Below are 26,264 nucleotides of genomic sequence, written 5' to 3' on the forward strand. Positions count from 1 at the left end.
GATAAGCGGCGCGGTTTTGGTCACCCCGCTCCCGCACGTGCTGCTGCTGGCCAGGCGCGTGGGGTGGCCTCTGCGAGCAAACGGAGCCTGCAGGAGCGTGCAGGGAAGCCAGCGCCGCATAGCCGTGGCTGTGTTGGCCCTGCTGCTGCCAGAGGGTGCGACGGTGGCTGGCGTTACAGCACACACGCCTGCATCTACTCCATGCGTGGACTCCTTGACCCATTTTGGTCACATCTGTTCAGTTGCCGGGTGTTCTTCTCTAGCGTTTGTGTACAGCCACAGATGCACCTAATACTGGGTTGCGATTCCCGGTGTGCCTCTGTTTGTGTACTCGGGTGGTGCCAGTACCTGCTGGGGGATCAGAATCCTCCCAGCCAGATGCTGCGGCAGGCACAGGACATCACGAGCGCTTACGGAGGTCAGCGTGAGACAGGAGGGAACAGATGCAGGCAGGAAGAGCAAAAGCTGTTATTCATGAGTACAGGAGGTGGAGGTCTCAGCACTTGGGAAACCTAACTGGTGTCAGGCTTTTTTCAGAGGCAGTTAGGCAAATCAGTGTTTTCTAGAGGGAGCTGTATGAGAAAAAGAAGCTTTTGCGTTTGGGGGCACCGTGTCCAGTGTATGAGAGGACGGTAAGAAGACAAAAAGCCCAGAACTTGGAGTAGAGGTGGGCGGTGGAGACGGGCATTGGAAAGTGAGAGCGTCTGCTGACCTCTTTGCATTGGAGACAAGACGACAGGTAGGATGAGGATGTTCTGTTGTAGGCTTGTTGTTAAATAAATGCACTGTAGACTTGAACAACCCAAAGCATTTCCTACTCTCTGGTAACACTCGGTGGTAAGTCTTACTAGTACTTGCCTCGATAACGGCTGGTGGTGAGACTGCTGCCCCGCTACACAGACTCCTTCACTTTCTGACGTTCGAGGGTGGGCTTTTCAAAACACACCTGAGAATTAAACGACTTGCCCTCACTGCAAACCACTAGAAATGGGGCATTTAACTTCCTAAAATACTTTTGAAAATCCCACCCGTAATGTTTACGCTAATATGGAAGCTAAATGTGTCCATTCTTCGTGGTGGCTGCACAGTTCTCTCTTGTGCTGCTCTGAATGCATGGGTCTGTCCTCTCCCGCAGCTCGCACCCCGTGCCTATTTATACTGAATCCTGCTCTCCCTTAAATGCTGTTGGTTTTGGCTCAGTAAGTGAACCCTTAGTTTAACCTGCCCACGTAGGTTATTTTCTCAAGGCTTTCTACCATTTGTAGTTCTCATATTATTGTTTGCGTCTTTTTACATTTGAAAAAAAACCAAAACCTGCAGTTTTCCAAGTTTTGCTTTATGGGTGGATTGTCCAGTAAAGAATACATCGTTTGCTGTCCCCCGAGCAGTCCTCCTCGGTGGGCTGCCTGTGCCAGGCTGGATTTGGCCGTGCTCCCAGTTACCTTTTATTATGGACTCAGGCAGGACTGGCTCCTGCATCGGTGTAATTTAGCAGAAAGGTGTCCCTCCGTTTGCTCTGCACCGTTGTTGCTGCACTGAGGAGGACGCAAACAGCTGCAGGGATGACGTGGTCACGAGTCGTTTGAAGACAATTGCAGATGCTCAGGTGTCCCTCCGTTCGCTCTGCACCGTTGCTGCTGCACTGAGGAGGACGCAAAGAGCTGCAGGGATGACGTGGTCGCGAGTCGTTTGAAGACAATTGCAGATGCTCAGCAGCGAGGTGGGTGCACACGAGGTGCAGAACAGCCCTCCAGCAGCTCTTCCTGCGATGCCCTCGGGAGGGGACTTTGCTGCCCTTGTGCAAATGCGAGGCGTGAACCTGGGGAAAGCTGAGACGTTAATCCACTGCCCCGAGTCTCGGGCGTGCTGAGAACAGGCGGGTTTGTTTCCAGGCCTCCGCCGTCGCTGTGCCACAAAGGCTGCTTTTTGCTTTTGGTAGTTGTGTTCCCGTTCACACATTTTAAGACTAATAAGGGCAGTTCTGGATAAACCTCACAGAAGCACAGATTTCAACCCGCATCCTTCGGTTGGTGGAAATTTGGATGTTGTTACTTTACAAGAAGAAGTAGTAAAATTAATAGTGTTCCAAGACTTCAGACTCTGCTTTCCTGTATTTCTCCATAAATGTGCTTTTTGTGGGAAAGAAAATTTCCACCACATACTGCTTTCTTGAAAATCCACCGCAGGGTCTTCTCCAAGGGAGCCTTTAAAAATATGTCCTCTGAGCACCTGCTTGGTGGCCAGCCTGGCTGGTGGGGAGGAGGATGCTGGCCTGACAGGAGAGATTATAATGTGATAACCTGCTTATGCCCTTCATCCTCTGCTCATTTGGAAAATTTCAGGCTCTTTTTACTGATTAAATTTGGGGTGAAAACAAGTAAGAATGGAAACAAAGCTGGATTGTGCATTCGTGCTCGCCTGTAGGCTGTTGAAATGGATCAAAACTGTCTTCCTTGATTCTAATTCTCATTTTCCAACAGCAAGAAAAAAAAAAAGGGATATTTATAAAAATTTGTTGGCTGTTCTTTACAACACGCTTGGTAAGGTAAGGCAGCTGTACTGATTTTAACTTGTGTCAAGCAGAGCATGTTAGTATCCGTACTGTTTCCTGCAGTGGTAAAGCAAAGCAAGGGTGAGTAGCTCAGAAGTGTGGGCAAATTAATTATTCCAATGCATGTGGGAAAGTGTTTAACTTCCAGGCGGGCGATTCAGAAATCCTACCTGCAGAGGAAGCAGAGTCAACCAGGGCTGAAAGGTGTGGCAGGGATGATGAGGAAGAAAGTAAATGAGAAACCTGAATAAAACCCAAATGTACTCTTGTTAGCATAACCAATGTGAGCTTTTCCTTTCTTTTTTTTTTTTTTTTTTTTTATATATGTTTTTCCTTCATCAGCCCTTTAGGTTTGTCGCTTTGCCTCCAAAGCTGCGATTGCCTGGTCCTCCACCTCCTGGCAGCGTGGGGAACGCTGCTCTCCCAAAAAGCGCATCGCCGCATGTGGCGAATGGTCTTTGCCCGCTGCCCTTGCTCCGTGTGAGCATCTGGCAGCGTGGGTTTGTAATTAACCTCTCCGCTGTGCCCAGGGAGGTTGCGAGCCGCACTAGAGGTCAAGTCGTTGCTGTCGCGGGGGTTCCACGGGAGATGTTGCTCTCCATGTTGGTGCTGACCCGCTGCAAATCCAGCCCTTCAGCTCCATTGGCAGATTTTGCTGGGAATTGTTGATTCCTGACTATGGGCATGAATCTCTGCAAAACAGTTCAAATCCAGTGAAATCGGTGCAATGAGGCACTTCCCCAGGCAGCGATAACACCTTATGTCTGTGTAAATAATCATCCATAAAAGTTTTGGGTTTTTTTTTTTTTGTTAGAAGTGGGTACGAGGCACGGTCTGACTGACGTGGGGTCTAGGGTGGCAAGGGGACAGGACCCGATGCTGTGTGCGGTTCCAGGGCGCAGAGACGGCTGGGCACTTGCTGCAGGGAAACGGGGCGCGCTGCAGCGGCTGTGCCAGGTGGTAACAAGGCGGGTGCTTTGCAGATCTAGGTGCTGGTCCGTTCTGCCAGCTGTGTTTGCAGGGAAGAGGCACCCTGCATCTGTGCGTGTTATCTCAGGGGTTTTACTTTGTAAATTTGGCTTTTTTAATTATTTTTTTTCTCATGAACACCACGATTAGCGTAGCATGACTAGGTGAAATGGGGTGTTCTCTTTGGGTACTGTTCCTCTTAATTAGTAATTAGAGTTTAAAAATAGCAGCTGTTTCTTTCTCGTATTAATACGGCCAGGTTATGGGCGGCTGCGGAGCCAGGAGGCTTTTGCGGAGCAGACAATGAGTTGTGGGTGAAGGGGGGTGGAATGTGTCAGGTCTGTCAAAGTGTTTTATGGGGAGCTGTGAAAATGGAAACTGTACTTAGCTTGCAGATTATTCGTGTATTCGTTTTACAGCAAGGCACACACCCATGCTCAAAAATATAATTGTGGCTGGCTCTTTGTAGCTTCAGTGCAGACAAGGAGAAGCGTACACGTCGGAGCTGGAGGGCGAAGCCAAGCTCCACTTCTGCGCTGAGCGCTGCCGGCGGAGAGAACTGCCTTCAGCTCACAGGCAACAGCTTCAGAGAAAATGGGTTATATACAAAAAAATCCTTATGCCAAGATAAGGCCTACACCAGTAACATAGCAACTGTTGGTACAAACTTAGTCTTGCTCAGAAAAATGGCAAGCAAATAAGCCATTAACATGCAAAGGGGACTTGTTAATTCCCAGTCTAATTATGTGTACTAGCCACATGAAAAACTGACTGGAGATGCTAACCCCAGCCATCCCAACCAAAAATCTCACTTATTGCTGCTACTCACGTAATGAACACAAAGGAAGAATGTAGGATTGAGACTTACGTAGTTTAGCCAATATTTGAAGAAATCCATTAACTGAAAGTTTGAGCGTAGATGTAAGAAAACATACAGAGCATGGAAAGCTTCTGGTGAAATTCTATTTGTGACATTTTGAATATTTTTTTTAAAATATAGATTTTTAAACTCTATCATATACCTTCACAATTCTGTCTACTTGTATTTGGCAAATTATCTAAACTTGGCCTACGATCATCTCCATTTGTTGAAAAAAAAAAAAAATACAAACCAGTCTGTGTAGTATTGCCATAGCTAAGTGTGGAGGCATTCAGAGCTGGAGTACAGGATCGCAGCCGTACCTCCTTTGTTCGACGTTCGATTGTCTCCTTTGTTCGACGTTTGTGACGCGCACCGGTGTCGTCTGTACTGTCCCTGTGCTCCTCCAAGGGCTTACGCAGGACCATCTGTGGGCACCACGTCAGTGCTCTGGGGGCCAGCCCTGTGCAAAGGGAAGGTCACAGGGATAACGCTTGTTAGTACTTGCTCTGCTACTTCTTACACAAACATGATAATAATAAAGTGACAATGACTTGCAGATTCCTCAAAGACACATGCCATTGGTGTTTTCCAGTGTTTCCAAACATCTGTACCCATGTTTCCCCTACATGATGTTCCTGCTTCCTCTGGCAGTGCCGAAGGAGCGGAGTCTCGCTGCCCATAGATTCAAGCAGGGTTCTGTAAGTGACCGCTTCCTTGAGTGTATTGCCAGATTTCCTTCACCTTTATTTACTGTGATTTATATTCAGGTACCAGCAATAATTTTTTCCTCCAGAGCATGCATCTGTCTTCCCTTAAACTGGACTTGTGCAGGTGTGACTTACTCCAGGAGTTTAATTGTGTTAATCACCAGAATGAAGCTGCCTTGTCTGCAGACCTGTCCCACCGCTTTTATGGGCAGAAGACGTACAGAGAGAAGGTTTTGAAGAATTGTCAATAGTTAGAGGACAGAACAGTATGTGTTCATTTAAGCAGGAAACTACAGGGCTTTTACTGGTTTTAATGGAAGTAAAGTGAAGGGGCTGAGCTGTAAGGGGTTCAGAATATAGACATGAATTAAGGATTCGCAGCACATGACAATACGCAGCGCTCAGCGTGCCACACTTAGATGACAAAATAGCTCTGCATAGGTACAGATGGGCAACTCCTGCGTGCCTTTGGTCTTCGTTGTGGTTTTGAAGGGGCAGCGTATCTCGTACATGTACAAGATCTTCTCTTAGTGCCTTTGAACGCTGGCCTCGGCCAGATGAACATCCCCAGAGCGCAGAGGGATATCTTCTGGCGCGAAGTCCATGCCAGGGAAAGCCAATGGTAATATGGTGACTCTAGAGCACAGTGATATGCTGAGTGGTTTATGCTTTGCCTCCCTTGAGATTTGTTTTCACAGTGTCAGGCCAGGTCTTGAGGCTCTCAAATGACATGTGGGCATGCTTTGTCTCTCCCTCACCAGGCTGGAATGATAAGAACTGATAAGGATGAATACTTCATCGAGCCTTTGGAAAGAGGAAAGCAAATGGAGGAGGAAAAGGGCAGAATCCACATGGTGTACAGGCGCTCAGCTGTAGTGCAGCATCCCACCGATATGGTCCCTGATGTCCACAGAGAAGGTACGGTACCCTGTGTGCTTGTTTACCGATCTGTTCCAGGTAACTCCCGCCTGACGTGGCTCTGGAAAGAGGCAGTTTTGACTGAGCTGTTTGAAAAGAAAGCGTTGAAATGTGAAATAAGCCATCAGTCATACCCGCAGTTTCTCTGCCAAGAGCAGCACACATGTGCGTTCATCAAGGAGAACAGAACTCAGCCACGAGGCGTTCTCTTCAAGAAATGTTGCAAAATGCTTGTTTCTCCTCCCTTAAACCAAGGGCAAAGTTTGTACTGATCCAAGTGGGAACAAGTCTGAGCTCTTCAGAAGTTGATAAGATATTGTGGGACGTGAGATGTTAATAGAAATATTCACATGACTTTAATGTTCTACGTTGTTATTAAGGCTTGCCTGTCCATACAACTTATTTTTTAAATTTGGGTCTTATTTCTTTCTGAGTAATAGGTAAATTGTGCCAATGACTGATACTGTTTTTCTTCACCTACTGGCTGTAATTAACGCGGTCTGATAGCAGTTGCCTTGATCGGATATATTTTGACATATCCAAGGATTCCCCTCCGTCTTGAAGATACTGCAGTTGGTCCATCTGAGAGTAATTACTGTCTAGTTTAATCCACTTGCTTGTACGCTTAGCACCCCCTCCCCTTTTAATATTATACAAATCCTTACAAGCCAACGTGTTGCACAGTGAATGTTGAAGGGTTTGGCGCTAAGGGCTGTGGATGAAAGAGCAGCTCCCTTCCCCTTCAGTGCTCTGCCTTTTTTTTTAGCCTCTCTCAGCTTCTCAAATTCCTGTTTGTACTTTGTGTTCATATGTTCTTGAAACATAAGTGGGTTTAAGAAGAGCTGCTCGCAGAACTAGCAGTAGATACAGAGAGGAAGCAAGCAGTCCCTCGTTGCCAGTTAAAGCCTTGTGTCTGTAGCTATTTCTTGTTTATTAGGAAGTTCAGAATAAAAAGTCTTGTTTCTTTTAGATTGCTTTATTCCATCCTTTGGCAGAGGAGATCAGTTTCCATGATGCTGTGAGTTATTATTTTAGCATTTGTTTGGATATCTATGCAGGAGGTAAAACAGGTCATCTTGGCAAGTGGAACCCAGAACCAGGAAGGTAGATGTGGGTACCGTGAGGGCATTCGATGAGAAAGGAGCATCAGTAAAGCACCCAAACTTGATCAAACATAGACAGACTGAGGGGAGCTCACTGCATCCCACAGAACTCTGAGAAAGGGACACCTTTAACTGGGAGCGGACGGTGTGAGAGAAGGGAGGTGCTTGTGTCTGCCACTTGATTATAAGGCTTTTGTACGTGCTCTGGAGGCTGGCTGGTGCTGTAGAGAGCTGGGCTGTGCAGATCCGGGATCACCAACCTGTTCCACCTCCAGCAAAGATGCGCAAACCCTTGGCTGTGGTACAGCCCAACAGTCTGTGTTCCCGGTGTGCTCTGGTAGGTGTTTCAGTGATGTACCGTGCACATATTCATATGGAACATTCCTGTATTTCAACTTTTTTGATGCAGAATCTGACGGTTAGGGAGTTCCACCCAGGCTCTGTCACTTTTTTGTACTTACTGTGACTAAATAAACTAAATAAAACTAAATAAATGGTAAGCATTACTCATGCTGCAGGAAATCCCTCTTACTTACTTTTGGCAGTGGAAAGCTTTTAGGCACGCTTGAGTTCAGGAAATGGATCTGGCTGTTACGCCACTGCAAGACTGCAGTGCTTAGGGAGTCTGCTACCTGTAGATGCACAAAAATCTTTTTCGATCTTCTGTGCCCCTGCTCCCCGCCCCACATGCCCAGGCCGAGGACCGTCTGCTGGCGGGTTAGCTGCGTGTTCAGTGACGGAGACAGGAGTCCAAGGTTTCAGTAACAGATGACTCAACAGGCTAGACATTAAGATTTAAAAAGTACTTAAAATTGTTGTTGTCAGTGAAATTGTTATAAAAACCGGGAAACACTGCGTAAAGCCTTCCTCCACAGTGAAGCAGGACATGCACTGCGTTGTGTTTTCTCTACACGATGTCAGTCTTATCTGTAAGGTACTACTGCCTCAAAAGCTGCCAACTCCAGCTATACAGAAGAAGCTTGCAGGCTGACAGGACACCTGGTATTCCCAAAGGGTTTATAACTTTTGGGAATTTATTGGACATTTTTCAAACTATCAGACAGAATGAGGACAGGAGTTCTAAGGCAAGAAATCTACCATCTTAAAATCAAGATTTCAGCCAGGATCGCAATGCAGTGGAGCGTTCATTGGTTCGCGTGCTGTGTTCGCGCAGGAATAAGCACACACACGTGACTCTCTACTTCTCTTTCCTGCTTTATTTTCCTTGCAGTTGTTTGTGGTAAAGTTTCAGTGAGGTTTCTTAGGTGGGAACCACAGATCTGGGTTTCTGGAGAAGACACTAGGATGCCTCAAGCTACTGGACAGTGTGAGTTTAGCCTTTCCGCTTGCGCAGCAGCGCTACCCCTGTGCCCAGGGCTGTCTGTAGCCGCGTTAGGGAACGGTGGCGTATGGCACGCTCCGCCGTGTCGCCTTCATCATTGCCTTTGTGGAGAGATCGCTTTCCTTAGAAGTGCATTACGTGAAACACCCGAGAAATTGGGTGGGAAATCCTGCCTCGTTCGTTTGGGAGATGCTGTAGGATTACAAACCTGTTCATATATATGGGCAGGACTCGGGTTTCCTCCCCTCTGCAGGTCTGTGCTAGGAGTGCTGGGGAGCTTCTGCATCTCCACCCACTGAAATGCTCACATAGTCTTTTTTTTCCCCTCTTCCATTAAGCATAGGGAGGAGCCCCTCAAACACCTAGCAGAAGAAATGTGAATATTTCAAAGAGGAAAGTGAAGTGATAAGATAGCACGTCTTTTCAATTTTCCTGTTTTCTTTCTTTTTCTTTTTTTTTTCTTTTTTTTAAGTTTCGCCTTCTCTGAAGTTAAAGAGCTAGGACAATACACCAAAGGCTGAGCCTTTAAAGAGCTGGTACAGATGTCCTTTGAACTGGTGGGAGTCTGTTGTCCTTTGTGTGTATGCACACCCGGTTGAGACTCCTTGAAGGAACCCTTTGTTAATTATTGCCTTTTTATGCCCCACTCCTTTCACTCATTCTGCTGTGAATATGATCTCTTGCATATAAATGGCGCTGAATCTTTGGTGGTCGCTTTATGCTTATGAGATACCTCCTCCGCCTGTGCTCTCACCCTGTGCTAGCAGGGAAATGTGGATAATTTGTCCGTATTTTGACAGACTGCTGGCAGGAGTGGTTATCTGTATTTCACGGGTAATTTATCTGCTCATTCAAAGGATCTTGTTTTACCCTGTTTCTTGGAACCTGATCCTTCTTCTGCTGTTGTGAGGCAATGAAGGGACCTGCAAGTAATAGTAGGTCCTCACCAGTTAATGTTAAAATAATTTAAAAAAAAAAAAGTAATTAGTACTTGCGGTCTCTGTTGCTGTGAGTAAGCCTGTTTGCTGGTTTGAAGTGCTGAGCGCGAGTTAGTTCTTGTGGACACACGAAGCTCTTCCTCTTTTGTGGGATGGTAGCCAAGGCCTCCCCCGGGAAGTCCTGGCTATTGAAAACCACTTAAACGTAGTAGGATGTGACACAGCATCAACACACGTCAAGTGGATTTTTCCCTTGGGAATAGAAAAGATTCTTGATGATTCTTCTTTGGGAAGAACTGGGTCAGACAGGAGTCACAGAAACCCGTGTGAAAACCCATCAGCTCATAACGTTTAATGTAATCACGACCTGGAACAAGAATTATCAGACCACATTTTCAAAATACGTGTACTGTTCTAATTTTTGTCCAAATTTGAGAAAATGAAGGAATATTTACATCTGTGCTCGGAAGTGAGGGTGACCATCCATTACTCTGGCAGTGTGAGAAGGGGGAGCTCCTCACCTGAGCTCTCGTGGGTCGCTGCATTTAACCTACCGAGCGGTTATTGTTAGACTGAAACGAGTGAGCTGCTTAGAGAATAACCCTGTTCTGAAGTGTTGCTGCTTTAGCGTCACCCGTGTCTGGTCCTGTATCATGAAGACAATTTAAGCTAGGCTCTACACTGCTTCTGGAAATACTTTAAGTAGTTGCTGTACTGTAGAAGGCATGTGAAAAGCTCCGTGACTTGGCATCCCCTGCTAACGTGGACGCACCTTGTGCCACCAAGCATAGGCTGCTCTATAGGCTCACCAGTGCGGGGAGCGGCAAATGCTCTGCGTGCTGTGTGATGCTCCGTAAGAAGGCTGTGCCGGGCCAGGAGGAGGGAGCAGTACAGCTTCTGACAGTTTGGTTTTTTAAAGACAGTGGATGTTTGTTTTTAAACATCTGGGATGAGCATCTGGTTCGGTATAGCCTGGTAATTGTATCTGTAGAGTTCTTCATGGGTGTGAATGTGCGTGCTGGACTCCTAACGGGTTTTCAATATCAGAGTGCCCTGGGATGACATTTCATAAACCCGACTTCCCCAGTAATTTAATCTTGATCTGAAAGACACTGAACATCTGTGCTTCTCATTTCAGTTGAGCGCTACAGGTAGTTGAGATGAGTGTTCATGTCATGGGTGTTATTCCCAAATAATGTCTGTTAAAGAAAAAATACTTATTCTTCAGGACCAAAAGAAACAGATCAAAAGACCCCATATTGGGGGCGAAAGGTCTGGGGGGACAGAGGGAACATGAGCTCTGCATACAGAGCTGAAAAAACTAGAAGAATGTATGAGGCTGTCATGTTAAAACATCATTTAAATAAATCTTAGAAGATTTTATCACTAAAATTGCTTTCCACTTAGGAACGGAAAGAAATGCTCTCCAGACAAGCCTGAGTTGCAAGGTTTTGAAAGTATAATGATGATATCATTCTGTCTGGACGGGATGAAAAGGATCTGTTCTCCTTTGTTCATAAGCTGACAAACATCACCGAGATGTGTGATCATTAACCTTATTCCTTGAAAGCATTCAAGAAGAAACAATAGAAACAGGCAAAGAACTGTAGAGTTCACAATCAAATTTGCTCCCGGGAGGCCTTTGCAAGTTCTACTGAGTCAGGCTCAGGAGCACGGTAAAATAAAACCCAAATTGTATTTCTGAGAAACGTAAAAGCCTGATCCAAGTCCACTGGAGTCGGTGAGGAGACTCAGATTTACGTCAGTGGGCTGATGAGGCAGGTTTTGGATCATACTCCGCTTGAGCTGATCACAGAGAATTTGATTTCTCTCTCCTCCTGCTCATTCATTTATTATTTCTTTCCATGCCCTTTCTTTTCGTAACGATGACAGCCAACCTTCAGCTCGGAGGTTACACAGCATGTTAGTGTACTCAAAGTTTTCCTTTTTTATCTTCTCTTCACATCACAGTATTTTTTTAAATGACAACCTATTCACCCAGAGAGCAATTCAGATTCAAGTATTTTTGTAATTACTTCCTAACAGTGGGAAGCAAGGAATAGGAGCCTTTATCTCCCAGCTTCCTTTGAGAATTTTCATTTTCCCTAAAGAACCAAAGTGCTTCTGTGGCCGATGGGGTTGCCATGGCACTGGGTTCGAGTGTCTTTGTCCCAGGTGGGAAACATGTAGGAGGAAGAAATGATTTGGGAATTGCTCCTGGTTGCTGGGGAATGAAACCCTGGAATAGAAGGTGGAAGAATGGGAAGACTACTGCCTAGTCGGGGACCTCCCTCAGCCCTTCCCCGGGCACAGAAGTGTTTCTTAGAGACGACGTCATGCCGGAAGGTGTCTGAACTCTTTCTCAGCAGAATTTCCCATGACCTGTGTTCTGATGGAGGATATTTTAGATACTACACAGCACACCACACAAGTTTGTGCATCAGTAATAATGGGAACGATGGAACTGATTTCTGGGGAGACACAGTACACTACCTTGTGTAACATGCTCTGTTACGACATACACCTTCTTGTATAAGTTGTGTTGGTGGCAATAACCTGTGTATGTATTTTTCTGAAGGCATCCTGTCTCTTCATCCAGAACTGCTAGAGCTTTTGCTTTTAAATCAGCCGCCTTCTATGAAATGGAAACTTAACAGGATTCATTGAAGTTCTTGATTTAATATTGGTTTGTTGGGTTAGGTTTTTTTTATTTTTTTTCAGGTCACAGTTTGCTGGATCAAAGGAAGGGTAGTCAACAAAGTACTTTTTCAAACAGGAACATCACAGCATGGTGCAAAGGCAAACGAGTATTGGTGATGGCTGTATTTACAATAAATGGGGAAAAAAGAGAAGGGATCTAAGGAGGAGGTGAAGTGGGAGGAAAAATAATGAGAAAACCATTAAGCACTTCTAGAAATCAAAGCAGATGAGTAATACCTTTGAACTGCAATGGAATGACAGTCCTCTCCAAGGGTTTGAGTGTTTGCGCTGCAGACGGCAGTGTGCTCTCTAGTAGGCAGAACCTGAGCTAGACTGAACCTCCCTTGACTGCGTATCAGTATCAGCACGACTGTGGAATCGACGGATTCCTGCAAAATATGAAGAAGCTGCATGTGTTGTGGGGTTCTGCAGAGCCCCTGGTGAGCATGGCCCGGGATGTGCGTCCCCTGCTCTGGTGTTTGATTCCCCTCATTCTGATTTCCACCCCCCTGCTATCTAACTGGAATTTCCCTTGTTCCAGCTCACGTCCCTTACCCCTCATCCAGTAAAAACACTGCCCAGTAGTGATCACTGTGTCCAGAAATGGAGTGGGCAGGGAGGCAGCTGGGTGTTTCCCAGCATACTCACTGTCCAGCCTTGACCTTTCAGAATTGATTTAATAATGGTTCTACATTAAAGGTTGAGTTAATACATGAAAAGTATTTGCATGAATCATAACCTGACATGTTAGACAACAGGGCTGAGAAGCCCAGGTAACCAACAAGCGGAGAACGTAGTCTGCTGCAGTCAAACGGGAGGTCTGGGGCAAAGATAGGAGTAGAAACACGTTTGCTACAAATATTCATCCCTCGTTTATAGAGTTATAAGGGTTAGTGAGATGTACTGAAATTCTATTCTAGGTACATTCAAGAAATTACATTCATGAAGTGTACCTCTTTAGACCTGCTGCGCTGCTCGTCAGTGAGGCCGTGATAACGAAGCTAAGGTCCAGAGCGATGCAGCGCTTGGGGAAAGAGGCCCCTCGTGGTAGCCAGATAATTATAAAATGAAACATAAGATCCATAGGCTCTGCTGTACAGGCTTTATCCTGTTGCTCTGGAATGTGTCTGAGTAAAAGAAAACCCAGACTTCATACCTGAGAAAAAGCTTGTAAATTTTTTTTAAGAAAGCAAGAAACTTGAGCAGGATTGAATCAAAAGGTGCTACAAGGGTAGTAATCGGCTCTCTCTGTGTCAGGGAGGTTGCACTTACCTCCTGGCGATGGGAGCTGGGACATCCATCTGGTTAACTCATCTTCAGTTCTTGGCAATAACAAAGGAAAATTATTCTTAAATAAAACCGAGGATAAAGGCTTGATTCCAACCACAGGCACCCAAAGCCAGAGCAGTAAAACACACAGAAACCTGTATGAAGAGAAAATTGAAAAAATGGAGAAAGATCAGTACGTGCAGCTTGCAGCCCTTCCAAGGCTTCTACGGTTTCCCAATAAAATCTCCCCATGACCCCAAATTACATAGGAAGAAGAAAACTTTCAGCAGACAGTGGTGATAATGGACAGCAGAGGTTTTCATGTGTTCTGCAAGCAGCTGTTCCCATGTGACGGGAGCCTGTTTCATTTACAGATTATATTCTCAGAGTAATCTCCTGAGAGGTGGGAACATGCTGCAGGACCGCTCTGTGCCCTTCCCGCGTGCGCCCAGTGTAAGGACAGATGGGGTGTCCTGTCAGAGAGGAACGCTGCCTCTGTGGATAAGGAGGTGTGAACCCAGCCCCCCTCACCTCGGCTGGCAGACGGACGGACCCTGCCTGAGAAAACACACGCCCTGGAAGCAGCGGAGCTGCCTTGTCAGGATGAATGTATGCGGATTAGAGGTCGGGAACACGAGGAAATGAATCCTCCTACAGGTTGCGGGGGCTGGTAGTTGTTTATGTGTTCTACGTGCGCACACACAAATTTAGTACTGAAAGGTGAGATTATGAAACCACCAAGACACTTTTTCACCGAAAGAAAAGATCCTTTTTTAATCCATCTGTGTTCCACAGTTGACTTTTTAAACCTATGTCTTTGGTGGGAAAATGAATTCAAATATAAGTTTGTATCATAATATAAAAATGGAGTTTTCCTACCATATGACTGTATTTTTTCCCTTGAATTTTATACAGGTTTCTCATTTTTTCCCATTGTGAGACACCTGGTTTTAATGGATTTGTTGCTCAGTATGTTTTTAGAAAGATTTTAGAAATGCAGAAATAGGTAAGAATCCAAACCAAGAGAGAATGAGGCAACTTAATTCAGTTTACGTCTTTGAAAACTTCTAGATATTCTGGAGTCACCCCTGGTTTATGACAGAGAAGGAAAATGGATCCTGTGTGCTTGGACTGAGCCGTTTGGATGCTCGTGGAGCCTGGCTGGTGGGCTGTGCCGCTCCTGTCGGTGGTGCGTGTCCTCTGCGAGGGCACGTGGGCTGCCCGCGTAGTAACTCCCGCGGTACTGTGTGTATGGCATCGAGCTGGCCCCTAGAGCTCCCCGACTGCCTCAGTTTGTTCCTCTGAAGCGCTGTGTAGGTGATAAGTAAGAGGAAACTGATGTTGTTTTCTGATGTGGGATGACATGGTATTGGGCAGCAGAAGCGGGCAGGAACGTGGATGGAAATGACTGACGTGGGGACATCATCATTCCACTTAATTTTGCTCCCAGTGGACCGAGTTTCTTCAGCTCCATTTCTGGGTTACAGAAGTGCATAAATCTTTCCAAAATGCAATAGTAAAACACTGCAGAGTAACAGCATGACCCAGCTGTTGTTTGCTATGAAAACAGTGGGGTTTTTTGCCAGAATGCCTTGCCTAATAATTCTTTCGAGTATTCTAATAACATCGGATAAGATCGTCAAGATAGTTAGGATTCTGGAGGTTATTAAAAGACACACAAGTCTGAGTCTGCAGTTTGAGTTGGAAAAAAGAGAATTGCTATCTCAGGGAAGCTGGCTTCTCCTGCCGCAGTGACGGGGAGAGGCTGACCTGTGGGAAAGCTGGGCTCCGCTCTCTCAAATACTGCGGTTTGGGAAGAAAACCCAGCGAGTGGCAAAGAGCTTTGCTGGCCTTGAACCTTCAGAAGTAGCCAAGGAAAGCTTTTTGTTTGTGTGTCGGCTTTGCTGTATGATTGGCGGTGCCTTTTTTTTTTTAAATTCCCTAGAAAAGTATGAAGGAGAGATACAAGTAGTGGCTCTGGTGGAGCCGTTGGAGTGCTAACACTCCCCCCAGGTAACAAGCAGGCTGCTTCACCTCCAAAGTTAGTGCCGTGCATGCCGGAGCACAGGTTTGTCCCCAAGCAGGGTGCGGTAGCTAACTGACTCCTACGGCTGATGAAGGTAGGGTTGACCTGCACTGCTCTGACCTTGCCTTTCTTCTCCGCCTTTCTAAGTCAGGGAGAAATGACTGTGTGGGGCTCTGCGCGTGGTGCAGCTCAGAGGCCTTTCTCATGCAAATATTTGCTTATGCTGGGCTCACAACTTGCACCTGGAGGTGAAAGCTCTTCTGTTGTTAATGGCGAGGGACTCTGTCCATCAGGTGGCAAGCAACAGTAAGATGTTCCTCCTCCTCCCATGTTTCTGCATGGGCTACCTAACGGTGGACCTGGAAACATTTTTCCTGAGTAAGGCTTTGGGTTTGTTTGCTGCCTTTGTCCTAGAGATAGCAGAATACATTCTGCTCATGTCTTTGTGAAGGCTGCCAGTAGACTGTGAATCGTGGAGCAGCTAAGCTAAAATGGGTTACGACTTGCCGCAGTCCTGTGGTCATGAAATTGTCTTACAGAATTAAATTAAGTGGTCCCAGTTAGTGTCACCTGTATATTAAAAGGCGTGTTGGAGACATCAGCACAATCTGATTGCTTGTGGCCTTGATGGTAGGAGGAAACAGGAGAAAATGCTCGTGTTCTGGGAAAATTGTAGCTGTGCTTTTCCCTTCTCAACAATAAATCTGTTAGCAATATTAAGGCAACAGGTAGTAGTGGCTCTGTTAATTATTTACAAAAGTCCGAGTGGTGTGACAGTGGCAGGCTTGTGGCTGTTTCCTGCCCTGGAGCATCTCATTAATCCCCTGGGCCTGAAGTTTCTGGGCTTGTGTTTTCCCTTTCACGTGAAGGTTAATGCTGTAATAGTTTACCAATTCAGTCTATACTGTTATGTTCGGTCTCCAGTGTATTTCAAACACGCTGCGAAGTGGTACGCTTATACTTGAGAAGATCCAGGCTGCAGAGACTGAAAAACTGCTTTTTTTCAGGATGTAGGTTTCTGTAGTCCACCATTTCTGTTGGCACCAGTTAACCAAGTGGGAATGAGCTAATGAGTCAGGAGGAGCCTCCAAGGCTCCGTTTGGACCAGGTACGTAGGAGGCACTGTCCAGCTACCACGGAAAACAGGCCAGATGGCTACTTGGCATGTGCGCATGGTTCTGGCTGACGGGTTGTCTGGCAGCCCAGGGTAGGACTGCTGGGAGCAATTTTCTCAAAATCAAAGGATCGTTTGTCCAGTGTTGTCACAAGTGATGGCATGCAGAGTCATATCGCCTCCCGCCTCTCCCAGGAGCTCTGCCGCGGTAGGAACGAGGTGCTCCAGCGTGTAGATTGGAGAGGACGCTGGGGAGGAGAAGCTGCTGAGGTTGTTCTTGGGAGCTCTGAAAGCAGCATGAGCAGAACCATTGGGGATGACTGCAGACTTCTCTGGCAAATATTGGAGTCCTTGCTGGCCTCTGAAATAGTTTTATTTACAAAAATAATCATATTTTTTTTAAAAAAGCCAAGAATAGCTGGTCCTGAGGAGGAGGGGGTGTTTTTGAGGTGGAGTGCCCCTTAAAAGGAAAAAATAAACCAAACCAACAAAGCTTCCTGTCTCTCTGGTGCTCCTTTAGACAGCTGAATAGGGAGTCTGATCGTTCACCAGTTTTTTCACAGCAGTAACAGGTAATGATATTGGTAGGCTCCCTCACTGCAGGGATGGATCTCTCACTTGCCCGGCTGCTCCGAGCTGTTCTGTTCTCACTGCTTGGTGTGGCTCAGAGACACGGTGCCTGGGACATCGCTGGTGTTCTAATATGAGGGGAGTTAGCCTGGGGAGCTCATCATGAAAAAGGCAAGCAGCAGTCCCCAAGAAGCCAGTTTACAGAAGAAGCTGGTACATGACATAGCTGTACCTTTATTAAAATGTTTTTGAAACTTCAGTTATTAAGAAATTATTTTGTTCAATAGGGAGAGATGTTTGGATTGTTGAAAAAGATGGTGAAGGTAACAATTTAATTTCACTGAGAACTTGAGAATCTGTGATTTTCGCAACTGAGAGCAGTTGAAAACACCACGTAAATGCCTCTTTGGGGTCATGTCTGTGTTCCCTTCCTTATAATACAGAATGTGCTCGGTGCTTGATACTTTTTCTCTTTACTGATTTATTTTTCACTTAAATCTTGGACTTCCCAACTGAAACCACCTAGGAATGAGTGTTTCTTGCTGCTTCCATTTTTGGATGCAGATTTTCATTTGGCTTTTTTTGAGTATCTGTGATTTGATTATAAAGATTCTTTGCCGTTTTTTTCACTTGCTTAGGGCAGAAAGGAAGGCGTTCAGCTTTTTTTTTTTTTCTGCAAGATCAGTTCTTCAGGAAGCGATTCTGGAGTAAAACTGGAGCTTTTTATTTCCTAAACTATGTGTACAAACTGTGGTATGCGTACCACAGCCTACTTGCAGACGGTATGTGCGAGCTGGCCAAGCCGCGGTGCGCGTGCTCTGCCGTTCCTGAGCGCCGTCCAGGGCAGGGCTGGATGCTGCCAGCCCCGCTGCCGCCGACAGCGATACCTGAGCACACGGCGCTGGGCAGCGCCTGCTGAGGATGGGGAGGAAGCCCTGAAAGATCCTCTCTGCCTTACGCAGAAAGGTTTTCAGGTGAAGTGAAACTGCATCCGGACCTGCAAGGGTTAAGGTCAACATGAATATTTTCCAGGTTTTCTCATAACACAGTGAACGTCTCAAGCTTAACTTAAAAATCCTGTTGTTGGACGTTTCCGGATGCATTAAGTCCAAGATACTTGGTCCTTTGCACCCGTGTACTTTTGGGAGTCAAATGTCATTCGCTTGATTTTCTCCAGATCGTAACCAAGTCTCTGTTGCTCAATTGACACACATGACCCTTTTCGCGTGGAAGCAGTGCTCTAACACAACTGATGCAAATCCCAAGTGTCAGATAGAGTATGTTTGTTATTTTTCCCAGTGCTGTTTCATCCTCACGTGTTGTTTTCTCTCCATAGGTCACCTGGTTTAGGCTTCCTCTATTATTCACCAAAGCTCAGTTTACCATTGTCCTGGTTTTGGCTGGAGAGAGTTAATTTCTAGAAAATTCAGCTGGTACCTCTAGACTGAGAGCAATTCAAGGTATATCTGTTGCTTTAATCTGACCTGTGGCAAAAGCTGTTTTGAAAATCCCTGAAAAAAAATCTTACAGGGAAAGGGTAACTCATTATGCTCTGTGGCTTATGAATAAAATTAATTATTAGCATCACAGATTATATAATTAATAGCCTGATAGATTTTGTTGATTTTCAGTGAAAGCCCTGGATTTTTATTTTTTTAGGTCTTTGATAGCAAGAAAAATTCAGTTCACAAAATAATTTATTATCTTTTTAATTTTTTTTTAAATGCTCAGTTTTAACCAAGGCTTAGCAAGTATCCAAGAACCATATAAATAATTTTGATAACTATTGCAAATAGTTTGTCCCTAACAGTCCTTGAAAGTGCACTGCTGTATAACTGGGTTCTGCTCAGCTTCTTCCACAGCCAAATAAATGGGATTTTTTTATCACTAATTACAAGGGAATTTGCAAACAGATATATTTGATCCAAAGCACAGATGCCAAATAAAATAATACTTTAATGCTATTTCTCAATTTGCTTTCACAGAGTTGATTCTTGATTTATTTCAAGTCTTCTTTCTTAATCAGTTTGCAGAGTTTCCCCTGCCAAGAATAAGTAACAATATATTTTCATTACTTCCAGCACTTCAGAGGTTCCAAGTTTCTGATGCCCAGAACATTTACTACTAGAAGAAAAGTCTTCCTTCAGTTACCAGTTGCTCTTCAGTAGGGAATGCAGGCTGAGAGAAAGGGATGAGAAGCATCTAGTGTGTGAGTGAACAGCAGTTCAGCTCACATAATGCCTTGTCACGTTCTGGTGGCTGATTATACGCCACCTTAACCGGACAAAGGCCGACGAAGTTCTGACCTCTGCAGATCTGCTTCGTTTGCTTTTTTTGTCGAACATGCCTCTTATTTTTGCTGGCGAGACAGACTCATCATTCATATTAATTTTTTTTACATCTGAAGTTTGTCAAGCTGCTTGGAAAAATATGACAATGAAAGACATCTGGGCATCCCATCCACTTTCTATTTGGAAACATCTGCATCGTTATTAGGAACTTCTTACCAGCGCTGCAGTGAGCAGATGCCTTCTCTTTCCGTCTCCAGGCTAATTTACAATCGCTGCTAGTGAAAGAAACTCAATAGGCACTAAAAACCAAACGCCCGTTTCTTGACCAGGCTTTTTAATACCGCATATTTAGGATGCCTTAGTGTTTGTTCCTGGGTAGAGAATAAACCTGTGGCATCTGTGGGGGGAAGCGATGTAGAAGAGCCAGCAGTGTCTCCTCCAGGTTATTCGTTGTCTGTATCTATAGGACTTTGAAAGCTAAGCACTTGTATTCTTGAATCTTTGCCACGCAGCTTGATTCACAGCTGTTCTTCAGATGTAACGCTCCTTGTAAGCCCCGAATCCTCTGTCTCAGGCTGCCCTTTCTTCAGTTTTACAGCCTAAAGCAATCTCTAGTTTTTCTTTTCTTGCTTCATACGGGAGAGCTGCTGAACTGCAGTGGCTGGAGCTGGACAACTGGCTGTGATGAAGCTCGGCTTTCACGGGGGTGAAGGAACCAGGTAGTTACAGGACAGAAACTTGCCCGTGCTGAGTGTCCATACAGAGCTGCTCGGTTCTGTGACCTGTCTGTGACACTGGCTGGGCGGATGTAAAGAATGTGTAGGAGCAGCACTGGGATGGAGCCCTCCTGTCCCTGGCACGTCCTCCCAGCGCTCAGCCACCGCCCATGGGTATCTCCTGCCTTCGCTCGTTTAGTGCTTCCTGAGCTTTTCCTGTGGCAATGACACACAATTCAGTTGGGTACTTTGGAGGACTTCTGTTCACTTTAATGCTGTTGCCTGGCGATTTTATTTGATCCACCCCATCTCCTGTGTTAGGAGAATATTCTTCAGCTTTTCTTTGGTTTTCGGGCTTTATATCAGTCTTGCTTATCCCTCCCCATTGTCTCTTTTCCAGTCCAGAGGGAAATGCTTCATCCATCCATCACTCACGGTCTGTAAGCAGTTCCTCATTTCTGGCCATCCCTGACACCTTCCCACAGCTTTCCGCTCCTGTCCTTCTGGCGATGGCGGTGCAGACGGCTGCGTGCGGTGCCCAGGGTGTAGACAGGTTGTGGGTCTGTGCAGTGGTGTCATGTTTTGCTTCTGTGCCTTTTTTAACAATTGGTGCCTTTCTGGCTTATCAATTGACCAGGGTTGTTTGTAGAGAACTCTCTGCACTGAATGGAGCGACCGTCGGTGGTGACACTGGGCATGTGTACACCTTTTCATGTGCTTTCTACCGCACCTTGTGAAGAAAGAGCACAATTCTCCTTACTGGGGAGGATGAACAAATCGGTATTACCTTTAGGGTGAGCAGAATTGAGTTCAGAGACACTGCTGAAAGGCAAACCTCAAACAGGTGGATGGAAACCCCCAGCTTCCGATGGGACTGCCCTGAGCAGCCAGTTGAGGTATGAACTTCAGGTTACATATTAAATATAGGAACAAATGAAATAAATGTCATACATCTAACAAACTCGACAAATATACTAGAGTATATTGTACTGATGACTTCAGTCATTTTCCTCTTAGCCAGTCTTCCCTGCTCTGTCCTTGGTCTCTTTTTTCTTTCTTTACTAAAGGAAAGTCCATTTTCCATTTTTCCTTGGAAGAGTAGCGTTGGACAACAAGAGCCTCCATGAAACCTTTTAGTTACCTGGGACATAACGAGCTGTGCTCAGCATCTTTGGTGAAGGTTCGTTTGGGATGGTTATAATATTTACAGCTTGAGTGGGATTTTCAAAGACACTGCAAATTATTACCCCAACTAGAAGTGGGTAAGCTGATACCCAAGGATACGAAGAGGCTGCTCCACAGTCAGTGGCAGAGCTTAAAACCAAATCTAAACTTCCTGAGTCCCCAGTGGATACTCTGCCCTCCAGACTGCACCGCCTGTCTCACTAATGGCCACATTGAATTTCAGCTGGCATCACTGAGAGCTGACTTGGATATTGTTTGTTTTTTCAGTTCAGAAATAGAACGATCTTTTTGCTTAGTTGTTCTATTGAAGCTTTCTGTTGTCTTACGTGTTTCAACCCAAGCCCTCACTTGTGCAGATCAGCATGTTTTCTTGGTGCACCCCCTTCTTTTCATGTGGTGTTAGAGGAGAACGGCTTCGTGCATACTTTGCCGTTATCTTGGACGATCCCGTGGTACATGTACTGTTTGGAAATAGCTTGGGCTTGGAGGCATTTGTTGGTCTTGGAATGCTGAGTTACAGTGCATTCATGGAAAAAAAGCAGGAACCAGAGTTCAGCAGCATTCAGTGACAGTTTATAGTTGGAGCTTTTCCTTTATATTTATGCCAGTGGAATTTTGAAAAATGGCTGAAATTCCATGTGGCAAGAAAGGGAGGCTTATTAACTGTGACTGACAATTTGATGCATTTTTTAAAATTGGTATTATCTGCTGTGGTGCCAGTGTAGCTTCTGCTGTATTGGGTGCTTCTGTTGCCTCGTCGTTTTACACAACTTTTCCTCCAGCTTTGATTGTTACTCTTACATTACTCACACTGCCATCTTCCTCTGGGGTCTGGCCAGCACCACCACACTATCAAATCTGAATCCAGAGTAGGGATAAGCTAGCCTTTGTGTTAGTAATTGAATCCAAGCTGGAGTCCACATTTTTGGATGACAGTACTGAAATTATATTAAGTCTTTCAAAAACAAAGAGCAGAAATACTGTATGGCCCTTTTCAGTTCCTTTTTTCTTTGTAATTTTGTTTAAAAGTCAGTAAAATTACTGATTAACATTAGCTTAAGAGGTGCTTTTATCTGTCTAAAACTGTGAAAGGGCAGACTGAAAACTCAGCAACAAATGTGACCATACAGTGCTGTCTGACCTGGACCTCTAGTGTCTGAAAGTCAGAGATAATCGCAACGCGTTTTAGCTTGGTATTATTGGGACATCTTAAGCATCCTCATTCAGTAGATTGTTACCAGGCTGTCTGATCAAGTGAAATCTGCTGTATGCTTAGGTCCAGAGACCACTTACATATACTTTAAAACAGTTCTTGCCATATTCCGGCCGCCTGTCTCACCCTTGCCACCCCACAGCAGCACACACAGCAGGGCTGGTTTCCCTCTAGCATTTAATCTGCCTTTGGAGGAGGACTGTCTCTTTTTGTCATATTTATAGTCAGACCCATTGTATATTCCATGGAAAATTCTTCCTAAATCTTCTCCTATCTCAGGTTATTCTATTATTATTATTATTGTTATTATTATTATTTCTCTGTCTCTGTTGGCTTTCCACCAGGCTGGAGGGCTCATTAAAACACCCTGTACAGGAAATCGAGAGTGGCGCAAGAATAGGACCCTTCTGGCCAAATAGGGAAAGCTGGCAACTCTCCTCCAACAGGGAAATTCCTTGGCTTCAAAGAGCAGCTTCACAAAGAGAGTGCGCTACTGAGGAGCCATACGAGGCAAGAAATGCCTCTTGAAACGCTGTTCCACAAGTAAACGGCACTCTGGAGCTTCCCACGGCAGGGTGAGGTTCTGTCAATAACGCTCAAATATTGTACTCAAATTGATGTGAATGGGAGAGATTGTAATTCACATCTGAGCACTCTTGAGATCAAACTGCAAGTGTCAGGAGGGAGAAGATGGGTTCTGGGCATGAAGAAGTTAGCAGCGTGCTGGTAATCCCCTACGGAAGGTGTTTCCAGCAGACCTCACCGCCAGTGCCACACAGCACAGAGCGCAGAAATGAACCTCTCTGAAAAACCCTCTCTCCTTAGTTACCATTTTTTCAAGCAAACGTAGATGGCACCGCCTTTCAGCCCAGCAAGAGATGGAGGTCAGAATGGGAGAATTTATGACCCTGTGCTATTTTGGACGGGCCTGGGATGGGGAGAAAGGAGAGGGGAATGATCAAAATCTCCTGTGTGGAAAGACTGTGAGTTATATTCAGAACACGTCTGTGCGAGGTGCAGCTGAGGTTGGCTCACTAATAGGAATGTGGTGAGATGGAAAGGAAAAAAAGCGCTGCTTTGTATAAGAGTCTATATGAAAAAAAGGAAAGGATCAAAGGGCAATGAATCCATAATGAAATAACTCCTGTGGCAGTTACTGAGGCCGTGCTGGTCTGGGCTTTGCAGGAGACTGTTTCCCTGTCCCTGAAAGGAAACAGGAAAGCTAACGTGGGATTCTCTCCTGTTTGTAAACCAGTTTGGTGGTATGACAGTCACTATTAAAACTTGGAGGCTGCGTATTTGCTTGGTTTTTCACTGAAAATGCTGTGACATGAGTACGTGTGTAATGTCAAACTATGGTTTTTATAAGTATGTGCCACTTGGGCCATATTCTGTGTAATTACAGCCCAGAGCTGTGAGTTGGAGAGCTGTTGCTTCATAAGGAATTGTGAGGTTTGAGGACTGGCTTTCGGTTCAGGACAGCTCCCTCCCCGTTTTAGCCCTTCCAGTTTATAAATTCTCCATTACAGAAAAGGTATGACTGGGAAACGGGGGAGGCTCTGACTGACTTTCTATGATTTCATGAAATCTGCAGCAGTGTGCGCGTGTAACATGGAACATTAATTAGCAGTGAAAAATCAGAATCTGTTGACCCCAAAACAGCTATCTAGAATATATTTATAATCCCCCACCTCATGTATTTTTTTCCAAATGAAACCTTACAGTTGCCATTGAAAGAAATATTCTATCTGCATTATTCCAGCCAGTTCTTGTGTACAAGATAGTTTAAAAAGTGAATGGGTTGATGGCCAAATGAAACCATCCTCAAAACTTCAGTTTTATACACCTTAATATCTAAACAGTGTAATCTAATTTATCTATCTAAATGTAGTATATGTGTGTGTGTGTGTCTATCTACATTAGATGGGGCTCTTTAAGAAAGATAACTTTATCTGTAGTTTCCTGCTTACAGTGCAGAAATGATTCTCAGTGTTTATTAGAGGAGGAGATGTTGGTGGCTTGGATGCTGAAATGCATCGTTCAGTGTCTCTGATAATCCACGCATGCTGCCTTGACCCAAACACAGCCAGAGGCTCTGCGCTGAAGTCACCAGGCTTTCGATTAGATCCACAACCTTCAGTGCTCGCCTAGATCAGTAACTGCCACGCTCCAGATCAAACATCCGAGGAACTGTTTTCAGCTGCTGGGAGAACGTTGCCAGGACGGTCCTCAGTTGCTGTCTGTTGGGGTGCAGGCGTAGAGCTAACAGCCCTGCGTCCCTCGGCAGCCTGTCACACACACGGGCTTTTATCTGACGTCTGGCTCCTGATGCTGCCTGGCAGCTGGTTGCTAGCGGTGGAGGAAGCTGGCCTTGGATGTGGGTCAGCATCGCTGCAGGTGCACGGGCTCATCCAAAGGCCAGTCGCCAAAAAACAGCTGTTGGGCTTTGTAATGTCAGAAGGTTGGAATCCCCTTAGTGACAACTGAACAATTAAGGACAATTATGCTTTCAGCTACATTAACGAGTAACTCAGTAGTAAGACATCGGAAGGAAATGAGCCGTTGTTGAGCACCCCGTAATTTGTGACTCACGGTGTCGTCGTTGGAAGGGTGTTTGAAGTTCTCTTTGTTTTGGTAATATGGACTGCTTAAATATTTTCCCACATTTTTTCCCAGTTTTACACACTCAGTTATTCCTTTTATGTGAGTGAATGCTGTGAATTCCTTTCTTCTGTCTCCTTTAAATGTTTATCTCTGCATAAGCCATCTGACAGCTGAGTCGTTGCCTCCTGGCAGGAAGGCACGCCTGGAGTGGGGCAGCAGGGGCTGTTCTCTGAACCTCCGCTGGAAAAACACTCTCGGGGGTGGGGTTGCGATGGGTAAAGCAGCGGCACGTCGAGCTTCAGGAGCTGAAGTTCACTCGTGAGGCTGGAAGCGCTCACCTGTGCCCTGGAGTTTCCCAGTGAAGTTGCTATACACCAAACACTGGCTCCAAATTATGTATAAAATTAATTGAGAAGCAAGGAAGAAGCGGCACAGCTTGGACAAGACAGATGTTTAATGAAACCTTTTAGTGCGCTTTCCCTGTCAGCATTTTATAGCTTCTGTCACGTGGATGTTATGGCTTTCTCTGGTCTTTTCTGTCTTTTTAATGACTTAATGACTTAGTATGACTAATTAGCAGTTTTTCTCTGTTACAGTAATGCCCCAACATTTTAACTTTTGCCAGAGGGGAAAGCTCCTTGGTCAGTACTTCACAAAAACCAAACCCAGCCCTGTGTCTGTTGTAACCACATCAGAAGGGAGACTGAAGATGCTGAAGAGTAATTTTGCCTTTTATACCTGTGAAGAGGTTCATTCAGTTTAGCGGGCAACAGGCTGTTCCTTCTGTTATACCTCTTCCATGGGCAGACACGAATGTGTGAGAGCCTAGAAAGAAATTATTTCAGTCCTGATAAATTCAGGAGTCTTCTCTCGTTTCTTTATGAGTGCAGCTTCTAGCTTTGGCATTTTGACAGAGCGTCATCTCTGCCCTCCTCCGCTGCTCACTTGTGCTTTCAGACTGTTCCAGGTGTTTCACTGCATCAGGCCCAACGTGCACTCCGGCCAGTGTCCTCCAGTCGTATCGTCCAGAGTCCAGCGCTCCACCGACACGGTTAGTGACACATCAGAGGAGTGCTGCTGAGGCAGTAGGGTACTGAATGCTCCACGTTAACTGGTCCCTAGCGCTCGGTTCTGCTGCTAGTGGTCTGCTCAGAGCCTCGGAGGGTCAGCAGGACTTGCAGCGGTG

The 26,264-nt window shown here is 45.5% G+C and overlaps 1 protein-coding gene across 1 annotated transcript in view; it reads left to right on the forward strand.

Annotated features, from left to right (window-relative positions):
- ADAMTS3 (ADAM metallopeptidase with thrombospondin type 1 motif, 3) overlaps nt 1–26,264 on the forward strand; it is an 89,706-nt gene that overhangs the window by 22,396 nt on the left and 41,046 nt on the right. The window contains exon 2 of the mRNA XM_010081893.1: nt 5,851–6,007. Within this exon, the coding sequence (XP_010080195.1) occupies nt 5,857–6,007 (151 nt within the window). The 5' untranslated portion in view covers nt 5,851–5,856. The remainder of the gene's footprint in view (nt 1–5,850; nt 6,008–26,264) is intronic.

Source organism: Pterocles gutturalis, unplaced genomic scaffold (assembly GCF_000699245.1).
Source record: "Pterocles gutturalis isolate BGI_N339 unplaced genomic scaffold, ASM69924v1 scaffold4359, whole genome shotgun sequence".
In the NCBI taxonomy this organism is placed as follows: Eukaryota; Metazoa; Chordata; class Aves; order Pterocliformes; family Pteroclidae; genus Pterocles; species Pterocles gutturalis.